The sequence below is a fragment of the Tyto alba genome, unplaced genomic scaffold (genome assembly GCF_018691265.1).
Source record: "Tyto alba isolate M040663 unplaced genomic scaffold, T.alba_DEE_v4.0 Super-Scaffold_18, whole genome shotgun sequence".
In the NCBI taxonomy this organism is placed as follows: Eukaryota; Metazoa; Chordata; class Aves; order Strigiformes; family Tytonidae; genus Tyto; species Tyto alba.
In genome coordinates, this window is record NW_024881280.1 from 4677852 (window position 1) to 4701899 (window position 24048).

General features: G+C 51.8%; 2 protein-coding genes across 10 annotated transcripts in view; one reads left to right on the forward strand and one right to left on the reverse strand.

Moving 5' to 3' along the window:
• TSPAN18 (tetraspanin 18) overlaps nucleotides 1–3721 on the forward strand; it is a 124261-nt gene extending 120540 nt beyond the window's left edge. For all 6 annotated transcript variants that reach the window (XM_032998529.2, XM_032998533.2, XM_032998534.2 and 3 more), the window contains one exon: nucleotides 1–3721. In XM_032998529.2, the coding sequence (XP_032854420.1) occupies nucleotides 1–48 (48 nt within the window). In that variant the 3' untranslated portion in view covers nucleotides 49–3721.
• The window catches only part of TP53I11 (tumor protein p53 inducible protein 11), a 25210-nt gene continuing 4873 nt past the window's right edge, over nucleotides 3712–24048 (reverse strand). Inside the window, exons 2-8 of one of the 4 annotated variants that reach the window (XR_006165133.1) lie at nucleotides 11243–11688; nucleotides 10483–10541; nucleotides 10019–10067; nucleotides 9530–9626; nucleotides 8746–8847; nucleotides 6941–7572; nucleotides 3712–6690 (exon numbers count right to left, since the gene is read on the reverse strand). Coding sequence is in view for 3 of the 4 variants with exons in the window: in XM_042790701.1 (XP_042646635.1) it covers nucleotides 7439–7572; nucleotides 8746–8847; nucleotides 9530–9626; nucleotides 10019–10067; nucleotides 10483–10541; nucleotides 11243–11371 (570 nt within the window). In the remaining variant the exon portion in view is untranslated. Of the gene's footprint in view, nucleotides 7573–8745; nucleotides 8848–9529; nucleotides 9627–10018; nucleotides 10068–10482; nucleotides 10542–11242; nucleotides 11689–14465; nucleotides 14891–19768; nucleotides 19898–24048 lie in introns of those variants that run through there. The other 3 variants (XM_042790701.1, XM_042790702.1, XM_042790700.1) reach the window with 3 other exon arrangements.

Below are 24048 nucleotides of genomic sequence, written 5' to 3' on the forward strand. Positions count from 1 at the left end.
CTCTTCGCCATGATCTTTGCTATGTGTCTCTTTCGAGGGATCCAGTAAGAGGTGGCCCATGAACCACCCGTTGTTCCCCACATGTTTTCAGAAGAAGGAAGAAAAATCAGAAGAAACAAAACCTGAGAACACCTGAAAAACTTTATTTTTTTTAACAAAATGGGGTAGGGGGATAAAAAAGAGAAAAAAGGAAAAAAAAAAAAAAAAAAAAAAAGAGGGTTGTAATATATGTATGACCAAAAGGATTGTACTTCAGGGGCTGGAACTTTGAGGTGATGTGCACTACACTGTACGCCGGACCCTTGCCCAGAGCCACCCGCAGCAGCCATGGAGCTGGAGCCCAGCGCAGCCGATTGCACTGGAGGCTGGTGGAGCCGGCGGGGGGGAGTGCGGGGACGAGCACAGATTGCCTCTCCCGCGGGGCCGGCCCTACCCTGCGTGCCTTTAGCACGCTTCAGGCAGCCGAGGACTGAGGAACAGACGTGCAGGGGCTGGGTAAGGCAACAGGGTGGCCGACGTCCGGGACTCTCCGGGTGGGCTTTGAAACAAGCTTAGGCTGGCTTGCCTAAGAAGTAGGTAGTCATCATTTGCGCGGTTCTGGCTTTAATTCCCAGCCACAGAGTGAAAACGCACACTCTTCAGTGGAAGCTTTGTCCCCGTCACCTGAAATGTCTCAGAGAAGTCAAGCGCTTCGGTGAGGCCGGCTTCTCTCCGGAGCCACAAGCTCACTTAGCAATGGGACTCAGCTAAGGCTGGCTGGTGATCAAGAGTTTGGTGCCTACCTTTCTGTTTTTACCGAGATTTACTGTTCCTCATTGTGAAAGAGTCCAAATGGTTCCCTGCTATGTTCCCATCTCCTGGGAAAAATAATGGCTCTGGTCAAGAATCATCGATACTGCTGCCTTCCCGAGAAGGGGAGGAAATAGCGTTTAAATCTCGTTGGCCTTTGCCATTCCCTTCATACTTGCAAAAAACGGTTTGTGGTGCTCTGTTAGCATAAATATTTGCAGTGGTTCCTATGTGCTTTCCAGCCCTACGGGAAGCTCCGGGCATGTTGCTGGAGGGAGAAGGCTGAGGCTTGTCAGGCACTCCCATGCTGTTTGCCTGCAATGGGCTCGTGGTGTCAGCTCTGCTCTGAGGATTTCCCCCGAGATCCGCTCACGGGTTCATGACAAAAGCACCAAGTCAGAATTGGTTTAGTCTGCCTGTTAGTTGAGAGCGCTCCCTCCCCTGAGATAGTTTTGACATTTAACTAATGTGCCATCTACTTAATCATTTGGGACTGAACTTGAGAAAGATGCCTGGGACTGGACCTTGGTTAGAGGTTAAGATGGAACTGCTGAGGCCCCAGGCAGGCTCTGAGAGCACCCAGTGTGCAGCCAAACCGCTCCAGCCGCTGCTCCAGTGGCTGTGGTTATCAAACCGGACAGGTCATTGGTTTCTCTCCTCTGGAAGCATCAACCCCTGTTACCCTAATTGTTTATTTGGTCACTCCCTGACCCCAAGCTCATTTTGCTTGGGGAAGGACAGAAGGGGCTGCGGTTTCTTGTTTAGCTTAGGTCTTTTTACAGATTTTATAGGCTCAGATTATGGAGTAGTTTTATATGGGCTTACACCAGCCCCTCTGAAAGCCATAAACACCGGCAAGGAAGGAGAGGGGAGCAGAAGGCAGCAGCGAGGAGCCGAGCAGTAACCTCGTGCCCTGGCGTTGCAGCAGCAGGTACAGCATCTGGCTGTCCCTACACCGGTGGGGCTGTGTCCCTTGGGCTCTCCCAGTCACACTGCACAGGCTCCAGGGGAGGGAGGGAGGGAGGGAGGAAAGCGGCAGAAAGCCTGGTCCATCATAAACAAAGATCCTGGCTAAATAGCCAGGCTGGGGGAACCGGGATGCTGAGGAACAGGAAAGAGGCATTAGAGCTTTTCCAAGCTTCATTTGGGAATAACCATTTGCTCATCAGTGGGAGAGGGCCCGGGCAGGTAGAGCTGCAGCCCCCCACCCCGTGCTGCAGTCAGCATATTCCAGCAATGAAATAGGCAGCCAAGGCTGCTGGGCGGCCTCAGATGTTGCATTAAACCTTGCGGAAAGCTTTTCTGAACTATTTCCCTCTGGACCTTCTTTTAATGAGGCATTTTAGCATTAAATTCTGGTCTGTTGTTTAATGAAAGAAAACAGTTATGCTAGCCAAAAACCAGCAGTATTTATACTCGACAGCAGGTGCTGCGCTTAAGATAGGAAAAATCTGTTGCATCTAAGAGTCTTGCAGGGAACGGGCTGAGCAGAGGGGGGGTTTAACTGGTCTGCTTCTGCCTCAGGAGCTGGTGTCAGTGAGTGTTCTGGGAGAGCGATTCCCAGGGGAGGAACAAAACCGTCAGCAGAGATAGTAAGTTGGCTGGAGGTGAGCAAGAGAAGCAAAACCGCTGCCGCCAGCCTCCGTTTTTTTCCTTTCCCCTCAGTTTATTATGCAAAGGTCTGGCTGTCTCAGGTCAGAGCCTGGAAGGTGAATACCCCAATTTGTGCATGGTGGGTGGCTGAAGGGGAGAAAACAAAACAAAACAAAACAAAACGAAATCTTTTTCTGCCACCAGTGGCATGGGGGAAAAATCTGTCCGAGCTGGGGGAAGCGGACCAGAGCAGCCAGAGCGTGAAGTGATAAATATACACACCTGAAGCAAGTTCTCTGCCAGCTTGTTTCTCTTTGGCTTTCCTGATTCTGTACTCGTTGCTTTTAGCTTTCTCCCTTTCTCTCCCTAATGGTGGTCCCTGTATCTTCAGAAGGATCTCTTACTCTTCCATTATTCCGGCCTTTGCACAGCTGTTTCTTACCTTGTCTGATCCCTCATTGCTCTTTTCTGGATGAAGACTTCAAATCCCCTCTGCAGCTGGCTAGCGTGCCACTGGGAACGCGGCCCGAAACCCCAGCAGAGGCCAGGCAGCACATTTTAAGCAAGAACTGGAGATAGCTGTAAAGATACCAACAAGCCTGAGAGGACCTGTGGAAGCTGGTAATGGGCAGAAGGCATTTCCCCCCCGGGGGGGGGGGGAAGGGAATTTAATGAACAAGCAAGCCCAGAAAGCAGATTCTCGCCGTATGGCAAAGCATGTAAATTTGTTGATTTTTGTCCCTTGGTTGTGTGGCTGCCCCACCCCCCCCCCCCCCCCCCCTCTGTTGTACAGTAGTTTTCAGAACAGCAGGCAGGAGAAGCAACTGTATTTTTATATTTAACAGCTCCGGTGGCTATTTTGGGGTTGGGGACTCGAGCTAGATGGACTGCTGGCTGGAGAGCTCTGGGCAGGCCGGGGACCAGAGGGAGCTGCCGGCTCCTTCGCCGTAGCACTGTGACCACGGGATGGAAGCAGCGGAGAGCAGCCCGTGCCTGCGAGCCCACAGCCCCTCTCAGTGCCCCTGCCTCCCGGCTGTTATTTAATGCTCACATGACTGTCACGAATGCCTGGGAAAAGGGCTGCGTGTGAAATAATGTTTGAAATCTATTTTAAAAAAAAACAAAAACAAAAACCTGTAAATGTTCTTTTTATTAGATAGTGGAGCTAATTTATCCTGTATTCCCTACTGTAATGCTTTTTTATATTGAAAGGAATTTTTTTTTTTTTTTTTTTGGTAATATAAACCAGAACACAAGCCTGAAGCACTCTCTGCACGGTTTTTGTGTGCATTTCTTAAAAAAAATAAAAAAAATAAAAGAAAGATATTGTGACAGTGAAGTGAAACGGCTTTAATTTTCACTATTTGCTTGGTGTTAAGTACAGTCACTTTCTTACCAGAGGAGAAAGAATAAACTCAGGTACAGCAGCTAAAATGAGGTATAAACTGAAGTGTCCCATTCTCCCCTGCCCTCCCCCCCCCCCCACCCCAAGTAAAAACCCTTGACCAGAAAGGAGAGGTCGGCTTAGGACGGACAGAGCCTCTCCTTTGCCACCAGCTCCAGTTTGCCAGATGTTGGTTAGGCATAAATAAGGCGATGTAGGGCGTGAGTTAGGTGAATGATGAGCCTTCTTCACCCTCGAAAGCAAGAGCTCTGTGAACGCAAGGGTTTGGGTCCATCGCTGGCAGAGAAAGGGGGTCAGCCTTAGCCCTGGCCTGTGCCTGCTCAGAGCACAACCCCCTCTGGGGACCGCTGCTCCCAGCCCTGCACAACTTTACACAACTGCAGGTAATTCCTTGCAGTCTCCCTTGGGAGACGATGTCAGTCCAAGGCCTTGCTCACAGTTTTAACGGGCAAGGAAACTGAGGCCTGTGGAGATGGAGTTGTTTTCTCAGCAGATCAGTAGCTGAGCCTGAAGTGACGCCCGCAGGCTTTTTGATCCCAAACTATATGCTCAGCTGCCACCGGCAGCCGTCAGGCCAGCGCTCCTGCCCTTAGGGACACAGTTCTGTAGAAACGTTTCAGCATCCTCCTCCCTTTCCTCCCCCCGTTCAGGACAGAGTGAGGATGATCTGGCACAGCTGGTTTGTGGCGGCGCTGCAGATGCTCTGCCCGGGCTCCTGCCTCAAGCCACCCTGAGAAACTCCATCTTAGACCTCAGCTGCTACAAATTCACCTCCTGGAGTGGGTTCCTCCTGCAGCCCCTTGCTGATGAGGAGGGACCGTGCCAGGGACCACAGCCATTGCTAGGCAGGGCCATCCATTTACCCCTTCTCACTTAGTTGTAGAAGAGGTGTAGAGCCCCAGTTCGCTTCCATACTTTCTACGTGGCCCATTTATAGCAAGATGGAGCAAGCATGAAAAGAAAATAACTTCTTCATCACTCGCCTTTCAGGACTAGGTACCAAGTAGCATGAAATCTCTCACGTGGCCACTCCTCTGGGCTTTGCTCTGTATTGGAGCAGAAGACACTGACTGGCCAAACTTGAAGTGGCTCACTGGTGTAAGTTTTGCAGCTGCTAAGCAGGGGACCAGAGGAATCTGGCCTCACCTGATTTAAAGCTCCTTTGGAAAGCTGTAACTGCTTCCCCCACCCGATTTAACCATCCACAAATCTTTGCAGAACTGCTCTCACATAGTGCAGTAACTCATTTCTCTCACCTGCAGGATGACATTTTAAGGTACAGTAATCAAGCAGCCAGAACTAAGTTCCTAGGACCTGTGGTCTATGCAGATGGGAGGACAGCATTGTGACGACCCTCCCTTTCCTTCAAGATCGCTTTTGCTGCGGTCAGTTTTACTTGTCTTTCCTAAAAAACGTAATTTCCCACACTCACACTCCCCCCCCCCCCCCAAAAAAAAAGGTGATCAGTCTGTGTATACATTCGTGTGACCCCCAAAACACAAAGAATCAAGCTTCACGTGCCTGTACCAACAACTACGGCCCAAGTGCTGAAGCCACTGCAGCTGCTCGTGGAGGTGGGGCGTGAGGTGAGAGCCACAGCCACGGTGTGCCACACTCCAGCTGCCCCCCACAGCACCGCTCGCGCTGATTTGTGCTGCCCTCCAGGCTGCACTCGCCTCACAGGGAAAAGGTTTTCCTCTCAGAGCCCAACTCTTCCACCTGCACAGGAAGGCTCCTCTTAAATAGAAGTTTTAGTTGCTCATTTTCGTATTTTGGACATGTTGAAAGCAGCTTGGCAGGCACGTGTTGTTGGGTGGCTCCAGCATTTAGCCGGCTGTTGGATGTTGCCTCGCCATTTGATTTACTTCTTAGGAAAAAAAAAAAATTAAAAAATCACAGTTGTGATGTTTCCTGGTTCAACTATTTCCAATATTCTCACCTGACAGACATTTTGCATGGCCAGTAGGTACAACGCACACAGTGTCCCAAGTTTATGCAGCTGCTTCTAAACGCCAAAAGCACTAACACAACATACAGTAACTACCCACTACCTTCTTCTAACTCTACTAAGATATTGAACAGCAATAGCTGTAGATCCCGGCCTCACCAGTGGCTTGAGGGCTGTTGTTTGCACAAGCACTTCTGTTTGCGTAGGCATCTTTCTACTGGGATTTTGGGACGTCAGCTCTATTCCAGGGCATGCTTTGATCCAGTCAACAGTAGCACATGAGTAATCGGTCCGTATCCTGTACGCAGACCTTCTGGCTTCAGTCCCACGGAGAACAAAAAATGCCGCCTCCAGCCGTGGACAGGGATAATCCGCAAGGAGAGCGCTAGGAAGTAGGGCAGCCAACACTGTTAAGCCCAGGAGGTGTTGGAGAAACTGGCCAGTGAGTATTAAAGCACATTTAGTCCTTCCTTGACTGAGCTAGAGAAGGCAATGCCTTCATCCGCCCCTCTCCTTGCCGTTCTTCATCCCGGTGAAGTATCTTAACGCTACAAACTTTGGTCCTCTCGTCTCCAAGTCAGAAGAGGTGCGATGCCTGCACATCAGCAGAGCTGGAACGCCGTCTCCCACAGCTGGGGCTCGTCTCCAGAAGCCGCTCACTGACCCAAGCAGCTGTACTGTTGCTGGCTCTGCTCTTACTAGCCCTAACCACAACAGCGCTCCAGCCCCTGCTCAGCTAATCGGCCGCTGCCTCATACCCACCACTGCTGCTACCGTCGGTAAAGCTGCAACTGCAGGGAGCGTTCTGGGGTGAAGGGGACCGGTCCCCAGCCTAGAAACTTCACGAAACAGCCCAAGCAAAGGGATGTCTGTGCTCAGCGGGTGATTTCTGATAGCTCCCTTTGCTTCTCATGTATTGTAAGTTCAAGTCTCTCTGCTGGTCCCCGTGCTGCCCCTGCAAAGGGAACAAGCAAGGAGGGAGGGGGTCTCCCTCTTCCCTTCCTCTATCTCCTGCCAAGCTTTGCGCAGCACCCGGTGCAAAACCATACAACGGGGCGGCACCTCTAGCAGCAAGGGAAGAAGAGCTGTTTGCAAAGCACTGAGCTTGGCCTAGCCCCAGCTACCTGGACAGTCAGTGCTTGCTAAAAGGGGAAGGAAGGGGCTGTACAGGAGGGCACACGCTGCCAGGCAGCTGCAAGGCTTACCCAGGGCAGTCAGCGAGTCCTGCGGTGCTTGTCTTGCCGTCCCGTCTCCTCAAGGATTTGGTTTCAATGTGCTGGTCTGATTTTGTGCTTTGTTCCAGTGGGTTCGGAGCCTGTGATCCCATCGGCCAGTTCCCCACCCCACCCCCCCACCCCCCCCTGGGAAACCGGCTCTTTTCCCTGAGCCTGCCAGGCCCACACACCTCCCTGAGCCTTCCTCCCGCTGCTCCTCACCTCCTGCAGAGGGGCTGTGGGGGATCCCACCTGATGCTGCTTCCCCCCCCGCCTTCCCGCCCCCCCATTTCACCTGGTAATGCCACCAGCACCCGGTTACACATCGATTCATGCCGGTAAGTGGAAAAGAAGGAAACCGCTTTAGAACCGAAAGGGACTAACAAAACAAAAAAAAAACACAACCAAACAAAAAAATTATAATTATAACGCAAAATTACCGACACAAACTCCCCCCTCCCACCCTTCCCATGACAAAAAGCCCAGGAATTAGACTTTCTTGGGACGGCGTCCAACTTGGTAATAATAATAAATGCTGATGAGGATGAAGAGGGCTCGGCTGACCAGGAGGAGCACAGCACCTGTGGCTATCCGGCTACTCTCAACCAGGGAGACAGTGGTAACTGGAGGAGAAGGAGGGAGACAAGGCAGAGGTTGGTGACGAAAAAAAACAAATGGAGACAAGTAGCGCAAAGCTGTTTTCTACTGCCCTCTAACGCTTGAGGAGCTTCCAGCACAGGCTCACACAAGACAGGGAGCCCATGGCAGAGGTTCTTCACTAGCTTGGTTTCACAGCCTTGAAGTTAGCCACAGGCCCACGGTCCCCAGGGTTCTCACGCAAACCCCACTTTAAAGGCAGCCACAGCCCGAAACGGTCATGCGAGCAGATGCGCATTTCTGCCGTGCTCGGGTGTTAATTGTGGAAGCTGCGTGTTCCTGTATTTGCTTTGTGGCTCGACCCCTTCAGTGCTGATAAACCTTTTTCAACTTCAGAAGCAGCTACAAAACACGCACAGTCCACACACACAACCACCTCTTTTCTGAGCATCTCTCTATTTTGGCTACCACCACGTAGCCCGTAGCTAAACCAGCTACCTTACAACACAGTTAGTGAGCTACCAATACACACATACAAGAACCCCCTTCTTTGTTAAATATAGATAAGCTCCCTAGAAACAAGCTGAACTGTTATTCTCTGTTTTGGTAAGACTGAACATCCCCCTTTTTAGTGTAGGTTGCTGCAGTCATTTTTTGTTAGCCACAGCACCTAGGCAGCCCGCTCCAGGAGATGACCTGTGCTGCTTATGAAGGCCAGCATGTTTTTAGGGAGAAAAATAAATGAATCATCAGAGGAAGAGGTTTCCCCTGTACCTGGGCACCCTTCAGTGAGCAGCCCGAGGCAGAGGCTACTCCATGGGGAAGGAAAAAGGGAGAGCAGCTGGCAGGGAAGATGCTCCTGGGGCCAGGTTACCTTTGCCAGCCCCGCAGAGCGAAGAAGCCATCTCCAGCACCAGCCAGGCACGGCACGGGATCAGCTGGGGTTTGGGTGCCCCGTGGCTGTGCCAGACAGGCAGCAGAGATTCCCATCAGTGCACCCCGACTCCCAGGGCCTCACCCCATGGCTCCTCCAAGCCTCGTGTTTACCCCGTCAGCCCCAAAGGCACTGCTCCCGTTTTGCATCCCGTCCCTCGCCACTCACATGGGTTGTTCTGCCCGTCTCCCCTTCTGTGGGGGATAGGCAGCGTGTACCCCCACCCTTTGCATCCTCCTCCCTATGCGGGGGTGCAGCTACTCACCCAGGAACTGCACGGCAAAGTAGCATGCCTCCGTCAGCAGGGTCCAGCGGATGATGACCTTTTCGGCCGTGTACAGGGCGTTCCACATGATGAGCGAGATACCTGGGGAAGGCGGGGGGGGGGGGGGGCGACAACATCAGAACACAGCTGCCCCCAGAGGGGGTCACCGGGAAGGGGCAGCCCACCCCTCGCCTCGGGGAACCATTCCGGGCTCCCACGGGTGGCCGCTGCGTTTCCAGCCATCCCCACGAGGTGCTGCTGCAGGCTGTGGGAAGGGGCCGCCCAGCCGGCCCACGGCATCCTGCCCCACCGCCTGCCCTCAGCCACAGCCGCCCACCTCAACTCGTTTTTCTTTTCCAGACCATTTCTCTATGCTCCCCTCACCTTCTTATCCGTTGCCCCCCCCACCTTTTGAGCCCCACCCCCGGGATGCCATCACCTGCACCTCCTCTCCCACTCCCATGAAGAGGGTCTGGCCCCAGCTGTAGCCCAGCACCCCTTCTCCCAGCCCGTCTGCAACCTCCCTTTGCCGGGGCATTGGGGTACTCCCCCAGGTATTTAGAGCATGCACAGCCCTTCTTACCCTACCTGCAGCGTGCCTGAGCCCCTCCTCGGAAAAAGCAGCAGTAGCTGAGCTTTTTCAGAACACCCCTAAACAATATTTTTGCTAAGAGTGGACGTTCTGTTGCTAGCTGCAGCTGCCCAGCGACGCACAGACTTTTCCACCACCTCCTGCCATTTTGGCCTCTCGTCCCCTTCCTCTGGCCCCAGGTACGGCACTCACTGAGGAGGGCTCCCCCGTAGAGCCGGATGGGAGTCTTGCTGCTCATCGATTCCTCATCAAAGACGGCGTCGTAGAGCTGGTCAGGGAAAGCGAGGGCCTGGCAGAGGCAAAGGAGAGACTCAGCAGCCCGCGCTGGCCAGGGGGAGCAGTGCTCCGACATCAAGCCTTTATTGGATCGGAGCCGCTGGGCAGGTAATTGGAAATTTAGGAGGTATAAGAAATATCAGCGGGTCAGCTACTGGCTTCACAGCCGGTTTCTACAGCCGAGGCAGCCATGCCGTGTGTGGTTTATGACCCTGCTAATGAAAACAGACGCCGGTGATGGGAGCCAACCGCCAAGGGCGCTGCTGGCAAAGTCATGGTGAGGGTAAAGGCCTCGCAAGAGAAAGTGGGGGGGGGGCAACTGCTGGAGGCAGAGGAGAGGGAGAAATGCCGGGGGGCCGAGAAGCCACGCTGGGGCTGGGAGCCCAGGAGCACCTCCTCACTTACCATGATGGCGACCCCGGAAAACATGATGGCGGAAACCAGCTGCCAGACCCTGCGTGAGAGGGAAGACAGAAGACCCGGCATGAGCACGGAGGGGGGATCCCATCAGTCACACACTTCGCAAAACATTCCTGGCTGCCTGCTCGGTCATCAGCCTTCGTCCTCCCTCCTCGCACAACCGAGGCAGCCACAAGCCTCCCGCGGGGAGGATTCAGCTCCCCGCACCCAGCCAGCTCCGGCCTCAGCACGCAGACCAGCCTCGCTGGCGAGGTTCCCAGCACCCGCTGTGGGAATAAACCAGCTGGAGGGCCTCAGGCTGATTTACGGGGGCAGAAAGCAGAGCTGGTCTGGCCCCGTGGCCCCTGAGAAGCCCTTGCAGGGAGAGCAGCGATGGCGGTGCAGTGGCCAGAGCTGTCAGGGATGTCGCGGCTGAGGGCCCGCAGCTCCAAGGTGGCCCGATATCGTACCTGAGCCCCAGCGGTTCCCGGACAGCAAACTTGATCTCATTTCCCAGCACTTGGCTAATCTGAAATTCAAATAAAAGACACACGAGGTGACTGAGCAGACCCTTCCCCAGCCTTCAGGCAGGATTCACCAGCCCAAAAGCACATACCTAACACCACTGTGGGGGTTTATCTCGAAGAGGGCATGGACGAGGACAAGGGATTCATCTGTGAAGGCAGGAGCCAGGCAATGCCCTGACAGCAAGTTCTCCAGAGAGCACCCAGGACTGGGCTCCTGTGGGACTCACCCCTTGTCCTCCAGCTCTGGTATTTTGCTGAAATGGGTTGTTTGTTTGCTATTCAGGCCTCTTCTGAGAGGCACCACTTAAATTGCCACTCCAGTGTCTGGGCCACCAGCACTGGTGGTGCCATGGTCCTGCAGCACCAGCTCCGAGCCAGCTCATGGGTGTCTCAGCAATACAATTTCAGGAACGGATTCAAGCGGCTTGAGGGCAGAGCTCACCCCATGACCTCCAAAAAACCCCCTTGGGCAGCTCCCGTGCGCCCAGCAGGCTGCATGGCCCATCGCTGCTCAAAGGTGGCATTGCTTGTGCCACCACAGCCTTCACCCCTCCCTTGGCAGGAGCCCCAGGGAGTTGTTTTTTTTGCCAAAGAGGCTGCAGAAGTTAAGACGCTACAAACCCACCCCCCGCCACCTGGCTTTGCCTAGGCAGAAGGTCTCTTTTCCACCACTACTGCACGCTTCCCTCTCCCCTGCCCTCACCTTTGAGCGATGGACCTCGCCGTCGTCGTCCTCCCCGCCGACCCCCAGGATCTTGCGCGTCTTCAGCCTGCTCACCAGGTCGGTCTGGCTGTGCTTCTTCATCAGCGGCGGGGGCTGCTTCGCCGCCATGATGGCGGCCCTCCGCCACCCAGCCCCCGGCTGTGAGGCGGCGCGAGGCGGGTGAGGGAAGCGGCTCCGCCGTCACATGAAGTTTCACGAGGTCCAGGGAAAACAAAACAAAAAAAAAAAAACAACAAAAAAAAAAAAACCAACCTCCTCCCCCTCAAAAAAATAAAACAAAAAACCAAAAACCCCAAGACCACCACAAAATCTTCTCGTTAGGCCAGCAGACAGCTCCTCATCGTCCCAGGGCAGCGAGCCCTGGCAGTGGGGCCGGCCCTGGCTATGGGTGGCTCATCTCAGGGTGATCCCACCGTCACCGGGATCTGCCGAGGTGGGAAAGAAAAAAAAAAAAAAAAATCAGAGCAGTGTGGCTTTAGCATGGGCATTAAGCTACAAATGCTTTTGACCTATAAAACATAGTTTATCATCCCAGCATGAGGCAATGCCCACTGGTACCTCTTTGTTGTTCCCCAGATTAGAGGAATTAAATGCATCGCAGACCAGGGGAATTAAAGTTATTAAGCAATGCTTTGCCTTTTGTCTTTCTCTGTGCCATACATCATCACACCCTTCAACTGCCATTTCAGCCCAAATACCACACAACTCTCAGGTATTTATTTGTGTCCCCCCTCCAGCTGGTGCAGCCTCGCGTTATGCCAGAACACACCAGCCCCTGAACAAACCGGAGAGAAGACCTTCCTTGTGTTGCTTTCTGGGAAATAGAAGATGATGGCAACTAGAAAGTACAAACACTATCTGGGGTAAGAGCAAGGCAAAGATAACTGACAGAAGCTACGTTGGAAAAGATAGCTTCTGTCTTGGCATGGTGGTATAATGGTAGAAGTGTCAGGAGTCCCATGAAATCCACCTGTATCATCCTGCAATCATACAACCCTGGAAACCCTCAGCTCAGCAAGCCTTTTCTTCTAATTTGACTTCATTTCATCTGGGCTCAGCTGAACACAAACACGTTTTTCCATTTACCGCTTCGCCCTCCCAGGGACCCCCAGATGAATCCCCGCAGGCTCCGGGCAGAGCTAATCCAACCCAAGCAAGTGCAGGGCTCAAGCACCGGCAGCCCCACGCCCCATCCGAGCCCTCCCACGGCTGCCCCGGGAAAGAAGGATTTATGTTTGTGTCTAAAACGTTTACGAGTCTTCGGGGACTAATGAAACGAGGTGCCGTTTGCTTTGGCATTGTGCATGCAAGTGCCGTCCTGCTGCCTTGCGAAGGATTTCCCTCTCACGGGGAAAACCCTTCCCAATGGTTGTCCAGACCAGAGCTGACAGTCATGTCTGCAAAGTGCCCAGCGTCCAAGCTATAAGAGGTCTCGCTGGGACAGTGCAAAAGCCTGAATCCTCTGATCAAGGGTTTAGTAAGACCCCTTCAGCGGACCACAGGCAAAATCCTTTTCAGCAAGTCAGTTCAGCGGCTCAGGGCTTTGCAGGGGCTTCTTTTGGATCGTAGGGGGCTTTTGTTTGATTGAGGGTTTTTGCTCTTATTCCACTGAATAACTAAACCCAGGTTCCTGGAAAGGCAGCACAGAGTCAGACGCAGCAGCCAGGATCCAGACATATTTCAGAAGTGGGACAATGGAAAACAACTGCTCAGGAGGAAGGTGGAAGCTGTATACTCATGCCTACAGTCTAGCAAAAGGCAAGACGCTCAAAAGATAGCTGCTAGCACTTACTTACTTTAGGTTGGAGTTTGCCAACCCAAATTGTCACAATAGCTTGTGGGTACTCAAATCTAGATAATCTGCACACAAAATCCACCCCACACCCAGAGTGATATGTCAAAAAGAAAAGCTTGACCTCTTTTTCATTTTTTTTACTACAGTTTTTGCAGCCCTTTCCGCTCCTGGCAGACCCAGACTCACAAGGTTGGGTGACGAGCGGTTTCCCACAGAACCGCACTGCTGCTGAAACCAGAGATCTGTAGCTGTGGTTTTCCTAGCCTGGCATTTTCCGACCCAAGTTATCCAGCCCAATCCTAAGGCAACACCCCTCTGCTGAAGGCTCCTCTCTCACGCTCAGCCTCAGGACCACCCTGAGGCCATGCCACGTCCCTCATTGTGACCCAACTCAGCTCCTGGGACCCGGGGGAAGACAACCCCAAGCAAAGGGCTGGCGCACAGTGCCCGAGCTATGCCACGCTGCCAGAAGGACCCTCGCACCCCTGCAAAGGTGCTGGTACCTATTTGGCCACTCTTCCTCCCCTGCGTGCTTTGGCAGGGAGCAAAGAGAAGTGCTTCCACGAAGACCTGCTAGCTGAGGGAGGCTGGCAGAGCAGCACCATCCTACTGGCCGTGGGCCACCAAAGCCCTCCCCAGGGATGAAAGACCTGAGGATTGCTGGTATTGATAGGACTTGAGGTGCTGAGTATGCTGGTCACACCAGCCTGGCACCTCTTGCCTTTTTGCCAGGGAAAGCCTGCTGCCCACACCTCCTGCTCTCTCCTCTTCATGGTCAGAAATGGCAGGGGAAGGGAAGATGGGACAGCAAAGAAAAAAAAAAAATGAGAAAAGAAGGAAGAAAAATGAAGAGACATCTTCATATCCAGAGCATCTCTCTTAAGGGCAACAAGCAAAGGAGGGTGATGGGGGTTGAAGGGGTTGTCCATGACTCACTGATGAAGACGGTGAATAACAGCTCCGTGATTACAGAGGCGGTTTTGCAACTCTGACCACAGGCCAAAAGATCAAAATTTGCCTTCAGCAGTTGTCTCGCCAATTGCTTTCATGGCAGGAGTTGATGGAAATTTATCCACGCCATCATTAGCACTGCTCTCCCATTAAGAATTTCCACTATTTTTTGGTAAACCACTGGCCAGGAGCTGGGACAACGTAGGGCAGATACAAGTGCCAATAAAACACTCACTGAAGGCCATTCTGGTATATAAAACCACACTCCCACCATACTAAGCACAGCTACAGCATGGCCCTGCAGTCAGTCCCACGTCTCATTATCCCCATCTTCCAGAGAAAGAGCCAGTCTAATGAATAATGAATATTAATGAATAATGAGCTAACAAATGCATTAGTGCTAATTCAGTGACATTCAGATAGAAGATGCAGAGGATTTGAAAATGTTATACTTACATGAATGTATCCTGACACACTGACAATTTAGAGGATGTTTTCTATTAGCCCGTGCATTTTCAAAGGGGAACCTCCACCTCCTCCTTCTCCCGCGATTCTTTTCTCCTTAATCCGTTTTCTGAGCATCCCAGGGGCTGCGCAGATCAATCCCCATAAACAGGCAATTCCTACTCCCCGACACAGCTGTCAGTGATGGGCAGTGCCTATGTGCAGTTGAAAGGGGGTTGGGTTTTTTTGTTTGTTTTTTTTTTTTTTTTTTTTCCTCCAAAATCCTTTTCCTTTGCAGGCTCCTTTCAGTATCTGTTCCCTTGCTCAGCTGTTCAGCACACTGCACTCAATTTTGATAGCTACTGCTTTGTGGTGCAACGAAACCTCACTGGTGCCACGCTAATGATAGCTCAATCTCTCCCCACCTCCACAGCTCTTCCCCCAGCATCTCCACTTCCCTCCCAGTGTCTGGAGAGCAGAGGAGCTCTGCAGCACGGGAGAGGGGAGATGCTGCAGCAGCCAGAGCTGCTCACCCATCAAGGGAAGTGCGCGGGGCTGCGAGAGGGGAACCGGACCCTGTTCCTGCAGGCACCTGAAGTTCATTGCCGGCGGCTTGGGCAAGGCGCTGCCGAGCAGCTGATGGGTGCTATCCTGCCCGCCTGCGAGGATGCTGCTCCCCGGGGGGACCCCCGGGGCGGGGCTGCTCCCTGTTGCTTAGCGGGACATTGTTTCGGTGGCACTGCCATCCATGGTGAAGCCTTTTACCTGACAAACCTCAAATTAAAGAGGTAGCACTCCAGTACCTCTCACTCCAAGGGTTTGAGAGCACTTCCAAACTGCAAGCAGAGGAAGAGAAAATGAACCAGAGTCAAGGCCAGATGATGAGTGAAAGGTTTATACATTTATGCTGGCCACAAGTTTGTTCAGCTCTGTGAGTCACACCAAGGAGAGGACTCTTGTTATCCTGTCAGGCTCTGGTTTTAGATTTCCCAAGCCAATATGCCTGAGACAATTCAACATCTTGAGCCCACTTTGACTTGTTATGCCAAAGAGTTAACCAAAGGAGCAGTGGATGTGTATGTCCCTTCTAACAGCCCAACAGGGCACTTGCCATGCCTAAGCATCTTTCATGGACCACAGGTTGAGAACCGCTAGTAAATACAAAGCAGCAGAACTGCTCCTTAACAGCAGCAGAGTTCCCTGGGAGGGTAGCCACAGCCAGGCCGATGCCCACAGCAATTCTCTTACAAGGCAGCTGTAACGCATTTGTGCAGCCCTTCTGCTGTTCCTCCAGGTGCTGGTGGTCCTGTCTCCTTCCCGGTGAGGGCAGTGCCAGGTCCACAGCTGCTGCTCTGGACCCCATAATGACTCGGTGACAGAGACAGCGAGAAAGTCTGGGCTCAAACACACAGGCACGGCAAGGAGAGGTGGTGGATGCACAGGTCAGAGCACTCATACAAGAGTAAGGCAGGCCAGAAAGGAAAAGATAACTCCACATACCATTTTCAACCAGACAGACATCTCTTCCCTCTTCTTGTCCAGGAGGCTTATTAACAAAGCATCTCAGTGTTTTATAATCTCACCTTACTACAGCCCTGCACCTTCAGGACAGATGATATCCCCACTCAGGAAGCACCAGTAGATTAAGGACAGGATCTACAGACGTACTAAGTACCCCAAATCTTGCAAACATTACCCTGTTGCCTAATCAAGTGGGATCTAAGACTCTTTTTTTTTCCCCCCCCTACATATGAAGGCTCAGTCTGCTTACTTTTACATGCATAAAATCTCTTGGTAAACAACCTCAGACACTTCAGGGCACTGAAATCCTGAGAGATGAGGCAAATCCCTTGTGTGTAACCCAACAGCACACCCAAGAGCCACAAAGCATCTTTGTGCATTCTATCCAAATGGCCTAATAAAAGTTTCCCAGGAAGCCCACAGTGGAGCAGACCCCGAGCCAGAATTCCCCACGTCCCAGGTAACCACCAATGTACAGCTGTACTCCAGCACCGTGTGCTCACAGCCCAGAACCCACCAGTGTCCTGGGCTGCAGCCAGAGCAGGGGGGGCAGCAGGGCCAGGGAGGGGATTCTCCCCCTCTGCTCCGCTCTGGGGAGACCCCCCTGCAGTGCTGGGGGCAGCTCGGGGGCCCCCAACAGCAGAAGGACACGGAGCTGCTCGAGTGGGGCCAGAGGAGGCCACGGAGATGCTGGGGGGGCTGGAGCAGCTCCCCTGGGAGGCCGGGCTGAGAGAGTTGGGGGGGTTCAGCCTGGAGAAGAGAAGGCTCCGGGGAGCCCTTCGAGCGGCCTCCCAGGGCTTAAAGGGGGGGGCAGGAGAGGGGGGGAGGGACTCTGGGTCAGGGGGTGGGGATGGGACAAGGGGTAATGGCTCTAAACTGAAAGAGGGGAGATTCAGATGAGATGCAAGGGAGAAATCCTTCCCTGTGTGGGGGGTGAGACACTGGCTCAGGGTGCCCAGAGCAGCTGTGGCTGCCCCCTCCCTGGAAGGGTTCAAGGCCAGGTTGGACGGGGCTGGGAGCCCCCTGGGCTGGGGGAAGGGGGCCCTGCCCGGGGCAGAGGAGTGAGAATGGTTGAGCTTTATGGTCCCTTCCAACCCAAACCAGTCGATGATTCATGCTGTATTTCTGCAACTACATGTCCCAAACCCATGGTGAACCAAACCAGCTCCCTGCCTAGATCTCTATCCAGAACAGGGATCTAGACGATGAGGACCTCTCTGCCACCAGCCAGCTGCAGCAGTCCAGCACTATCCCTGTCTCCCAGTGGATTACTTCCATTTCAGCTGCAGCGCCGCCCTGCATGCTTGGGGCTAGCAACACATCTTAAAACAACAGAATAATTGACATTTTTTTAGCTGGGAGGAATATACTGTGACCCACGCCCAGGATGAGAGGTGTAGGTTCTCCACCCTACAGAAGAGAAACTCTCCCAAAGCAATTTCTGCAGGCCAGGAAGCCTCAGAGACCTACAGGGAATGAAACTTGATCAAGCCAAAAATAAAGTGATGCTCAGGCAGCAAAAACAATTAGCACCCAGCCACCACGGCAGCATAATGTGGCTGCTGCTCCTGCTCAGTCTGGCACAGTCTGTGCACCTAAGCAACAGGGATACTTCAGATTTCTCACCTGTAACAAGCCAGGTAGATGGGATTCCCTTCCCACATAAACACCAGCCCTTTCACTACAGAAGGTTCTTTGCAACACCAGTAGGAAACATCTCTTGCCAGGGGTTCATTCTCAACTCTGCCACGGCCCTGCTGCTTCCTTAAGCAACTCCAACAGGCACAGGGATGCTGTGTCCTCCCTAGGGAAAACCTACCAACCTAGCCAGTATCTCTCCTGACCTTACCCACAATGAAAACGCAAAGTAAAAACCCCTAGGGTCAAAAAGCATCTTCTCCAGGTGCCTCCAGGTCATCTCCTGCAGAGAAGCCAGAGGAAGGCTCAAAATCAAACGACCTGTGATGCACTGAGGGTCTCCTCAGGCACATCCAAAGCTCAGGTCAGACATGCCCCACGGCCAGACACGCCGGGTGCCCTCCGATGCCATGTGTGAGCGGTGCAGAGCTGGCCCCGCAGCCACCGTGTGCCTCAACCACGAACGCAAGGGATGTGGCCAGCCCCGCGCCACCACTCGCCAGGGGACAACCCACAGCCCAGGCAAGAGTTCATTTGTGTTACTTACGCCCCGTTACCGCTGCAGGCAGAAAGGGACACCCAAAGCCTGCTCAGCCTGTCCCACACCTCCTGAGCTCTCCCCTCCGCCTGCTTCAGCCCCTGCACCCTCCTCACCGCCTGTCTTCTGCAGCCCCCAGGCACCCTGGCTCCTGCCCGCAAGCAACCTGTGGCCATAAAAGCATCCCACCCCAAGAAGCACCACGATCGGGTGCCCGTCTAGAAGGCATGGCCCAGCTCAAGGGTTTTATTTCCCATGATTTTCAAATTTCCTTTTGCAGGAAAGTTTCGATTTCACAGGAGATGTTATATAGCAATCAGAATCTATATACTATTCAGCTTCCTCAAGTAGCCCATCCCTTGCTGCTCAGGCATGTTTTGGCTGCAAATACAAAGGACACAAGATACAATCTGCTGCTTCAGCAGCTCCCATTTGTATTACTTACATACCAGACCATCCCCTCCATCATCCTTCCCCCTGCTGCAGAGGCTCCCAGCCCAGCCGACCGCAGCAATCCCTCGCCCCAAAATCTCCCCTCGCTCTTGCCGATGGCTCGGGGGCTCAGCCCATTGCCAGCCCCTCGCTTTCAATTTTCCCAGGGAGCTGGGAGGATGGAAAGAGAGAAGGAAATACAGTGTATTGGGATGGGGTGCTGTTTTTCTTTAAGGGCATTAAAAAAGAAGAATTCCTCTTTGATTTCCCAGCTGCCTCGGACAGGTGTTTGTGGGAGACAGTCCCAGAAGCATAGCGGGCCATCTGTCCTGCAGATGATTTCTACAGGGAAACATTAGAAGGAAAAATAAAACCGATACACGTGCGCACACACACACACACACACACACAAATAAAAAAAAAAACAAAACAAAAAACAAAACAAAACAAAAAAAAAAAAAACAACACCAAAAAATCGAGTAAATCAACCCTTGCTACTGAAAAAGAGCAGCTTTAAAAAGCCAGGAGAGCCCTGAAACCAAACAGGGTAATAAAGGTCAGTTTTACAGACAATCTGATGCAGCTCGGTATTTCATCTCCTCTGCCTCACACCTGAGGAATGACACAGGCTCAAAGAAACTCTATGGAAAATAACCCTGAGACCAGGGAGAAGCCCAGACACATGCTGCTTAACCGCGATACTGCTGAATCATCACAGTAAAATGGGGCTTCTTGGCACTTCTTCCCCCAACAACCTCAAACCTCCCCAGATTTTCTTTCTACTGCTCCCCCAAGCACTTGACAATTTCCACTCACAAACCCTCCAGGAAGCTGGTGCCCTTTATTCCCAACAATCCTCTAGCTCTGTCCCTTTCCAGAACTCAAAAGGAAATCATAAGAAATAACAATTTGAGGGATTCGGTCCCCTCAGCCACACAGGAGCACAACATCTCTCTGTATACCACCACTGAGATGGTGATTTCAAAGACATTCTTGATGGATTCTCCCCAAAAGAAGATGAACTACATCTCCAGCAACATTATTTCTTTATCTGCAGTCCAGTAACTTACCTAGGACAACGCAACTACTGCAATTTATAAAAATACCAACATGTCTACAGCCCTGAAATGGAAGATGATATGAGTCAGGCTGTGCCTCTCCGGCACCCCAAAAGCAAGATCCTGACCTGTTTCATGGGTGGATTTGCAGCCCCAGCCTGAGAACAGCTGCTGCAGGACACCCCAGCACCATCAGATTTTTTTCCTCCACTTTTGTAGAAAACAAAGGGTTCCTCTTCTCCCATAGTCTGTCATGATATGACCAGATGTGCAGTCTAGGCATACACAAAGGGGGGGGAAAAGGGCAGACAAATAAATTTGCATTAAGCGGGGAGATTGCCTTTTGGTCTAGCCAGGACACTTCCTGCGTCCAAGGCACATAGGCACTCACAAGACTCATACCTCTCATTGTGCAAGCAACAATTATTTGTTTTTACAACAGAGAAGTCAGACCTGATCTGAAATGGCCCAGGTAACCATCAGTCAACAGCTGAGTTGTCACCAATCCTACGTTATAGAGCATTGCTCGCATTACATGGCCACATCCTGTAAGAACATATTATTAAATATATATATAAATATCAAGTACGTTTTTTTTTTTTTTTTTTTAATATACACAACCAAAAGCTACGGTTTGATTTCTGTGAACTTACTTTGCATCCCGCTGCACGGTGACGCTCTCTTGAGGCTGGTTAGTAAAGACAATTCAGGCTGCCAGACCAGACGAGTATTTTGGCATTCACCTATATTTTAGTCTCAGGGGAGAGAGAAACCACAGGGAGCAGTTTGTCCCAGATTCCCTGCTGGGAGATGCCAGCCAGGGCCTTGACTCCTGCTTTTAGGTTAACCATTTAATGTGCTATGCTAGATATCACCGATACCACCTTTCATCTCCTGGCCCTGGACTACCACCCTCCACACCACTCAGACCCACCTGCAGCTTGGGGACATATTCTCACGTTCTCCCTAAACAATTTGCCAATATTAAGCCCTGCTTATTCGCACACAATTACAACTCTGGGTTTATCACTCCCTCGTGGCTCCTTAGACTCAAAATAAGCACAGACATGCAGACGGGTTCGGGGAGCTGCTTAGCAGAAGGCCTCCCAACAAAACACATACTTAGACTACTTGGTAGCCTATCCCCAAGTGGCAAAAATCTCCCTCTGACACCTTAGCGGTTGCTACAGCAACAGATTAATGCTAAAAATGTTAGATGCAAAATTCCCTGTGTTGGGCAACCAGGAGCTAGGAGGACAGATTTAGAAGAGCAAAACTTCTAAATAGCTGCTGACAGAGCTAGCACAGGCTTTGCTAGTTCACAAGTCGGTGGTGAACCACCTCAAAAGAAATTCCTAGCAACCCGCCAGCGGGGCAGGTGCATGGGGATGTGTCTGTTGAGTACCAGACCTGCAGCATCCCCCAGACCTGCAGCATCCCCCAGACCTACAGCATCCCCCAGAACGAGGAGGAGCCACGAGTACCCCGCTCTCCTGCAACAAAGCACTTGGAAGCGAAACCAGGTGTTTTCAGGAAGAGAACAGCAAGCCTGGAAGTAAAAAATACTAGATGATAGGTTTGGCAGTGCTGCTGCCCCTCCATGCAACCAAGGCCCGGTTATTTAACCTCTCGCACCTCAGTTTTCCCACCTGTATGTGAAAAGTAACTCTGCTGCCTGAGTTCACATGGCTTATGCTCGGCAGGTATAGCACTTCAGAGGCGACTGCCCAGGCACCGTACCCCGCCTGCTTACGATACCCTGTGCTGCTGAGGAAGACTATGTGCTCCCCTGCAGCACTCGGTTCATTACACGTGATGTGTCAGCCGCAGAAATGCCCTTCCTGGCCTGAGGAACAACCAGCTTTAAGCAAGACATCCTTTTTTTTTTTTTTTTTTTTTTTTTTTTTTTTTTTTTTTTCTGTCCATCTTCATTCCCTGCTGGCAGGAGAAAGCAGTGTGGCAACCTTGGGGTGAGCCCCGCATCACCACCACCTTCGCACACGCCGGCAGTTCTCAGAAGATCCTCCTGGTCAGGTGAAACCCAAGACCAAAACACCCTTTGCCACTGCAGTTCTTGGGTCAAACAGCCCTGAACTACCCACGGGCTCTCACCACAAATGCTGCACCCACCCACACCACACCACCCAGGAGCTGATACAAACCTGACTTTGGTTTTAGTTGCTGCAAAGTCAGGGGAAAAGGCTCTGTGCATGTCGGCAGGGATGTGTATGTGCTCGTTTGTTTATGCATGAGCTGTCAACGCCCGAATTATGCACAGATCAACAAGGCTCTTTGAATTCCCCAACTGTGAAGTGCGTGACATTTAATCTCAACCTTCCTTTTGGATTTCATAATGTGCATTATCAGCAGTGGGTATTCAGCACACAAGTACCCTTTAGAAGGCTTTCAGCAGAAAAAGGAAATAATATAAAGAAGATTGAAAAGACAATGCCTCTGATGGGCGAGAGGTTCTCTGGCTTCCACAAAAGGCCAGCCTATGTGTACTGTGAGGGTCACACACTGCGACAGTCTGTCCCCAGCACAGAATAAAAGTATTTCACAGGTGCAGAGAGTGGGGCTTGGAAGTGTCAAATATAGCGTGAACGTATAGTTCTCTTCCCCGCCCCCGGGCAGTAGGGTGCATCGTCATACCCCAGAGGTGCCTATTTTAGGACAGGGTGCATCATCTCCTGCAACAGCTTGCCTCTTCCCATAGACCACAGGAACAGCCTAGAAGCTGAGTGAGACCAGGTTTTTGATTGCTTTCATATAGATGGGCAAGACAAATTCTTGATCCTTGCAGTTAACTTTTCACTACCCAATGCTAGGCAAACACTGAATCACTCTTGCTCATCTCGCAGCATGCAGTCACACTTTGGGATTGTAAAAAAACTAGACAACAGCCTGCAAGGAAAGGGTTCCCTTCTCTTCTGCTGGGCCTTTAGAAGCTGTGTCCTAAGTAGACCTGCGCTTATTAGTCACAGCCACAGAGGATGCACATCAGCCTAAGGAACTAAAGCAAGAATTCTCATTTTATAGCAGAGAAGAGACGAAGGGGTGTATGCCAGCATGTGGCATCGATAGCCTCGGTGACAGGGGATGTCTGAGAAAAAGCAAGAGGTGCCACAGTCAAGGAGCCCTCTCCCCATCTCACCTGGCACAGGTGAGAGAAGCTTTAGGAAAGAAAGGATAAAGGTACTACTGACTAGTCCTTCTCCTTGCCAAAATACACAGTGACTCCCTACCTTTGTTTGCTGTACCCAGGGAGGAAGAGGCAACATGGACTTCCAGGAAGCCAAGTGCTACTGGCACCAGCACTGACAAATCAGGGTCTCAGGTAAGCATGAAAAACACAGAGTTGCCAGATGTCTCATCTCTACTGTCAAGGCTTGTTTAAGGACTTTCCCTTGCTTCTGTAGTTTTAAGTCTCAGACACTTGAATGCAACAAGCTCCAGCAGCATCAGCATCCTACAACAGCAGTATGTGTGTGCATACACACACAGTGTGCTTTGCCAGTGTGCCTGTGTGCACATATACACACCTCTATCAGCGAGCATATAGCACTGCCTCCTGCTTAGAAGAGCCCACGACGTCGAAGTGTCAGGTTTTAGGCAACACCTTCCCCATTACCTTACCTGTAATGTCATTCCCCAGCAGTTGGGGCTCTGGGGATTGCAGGTCTCTTCTCCCCCATGTTCTTTTCAAGTACTGAGGAAAGGCACTTGGTTTGCACGGTGCTGTGGAGCGCCGAGTAAGTTGGCTGGAGGAGATAAGCTCCAGTGCTTTATTATCCCTCCATCCATCAACCCTCAATCCATCCTACTCGTCCAGAGATTTAAACAGTGGGTGTTGGCACGGCCCATGGAAGGGACTTGTTGAACTCGTGATGTACAGTGGCTGGGTTTCTGCCAGCAGACAAGGCAAGAATGCATTCATACACTGCAATGAGCAAACGGCTGCACTGGGCAGACCAATGTGGGAGGAGGGTGGGAGGATGCTCTAGAGGTGCCTGCTCTTCAGAAGCATCTAAGATATGTGCCCAGCACTTCCAGAGACTCCACTGGCAATGCTGGTATTAAAAGCAGCTACATTTTCTCCTCACTTACCATAAAAACAACCTGGGAATGCACAGACAGATGGTCTAAATTCTTCAATCCTGTTCGGTGTAGCCTTTGACTCCTGGCAGACTTCCACTACTGCTTTCTGCGATGCAGTTTGGGCACTCTTTGTTGCTATTAAGCAGCTTCTACGGTAATTTTTTTTTTTCCTAGGCCACAAAGATAATTTTGGTGAAAAGCCAACACCACCCAGCTCCTCTGGACTCAGTATTGTGGTTTTTGAGTTTCCCTCTCTCCTCAATGCGAGGAGGCAGCTTGCATTTCTACCTCCTTGGAATACACCGAGCAT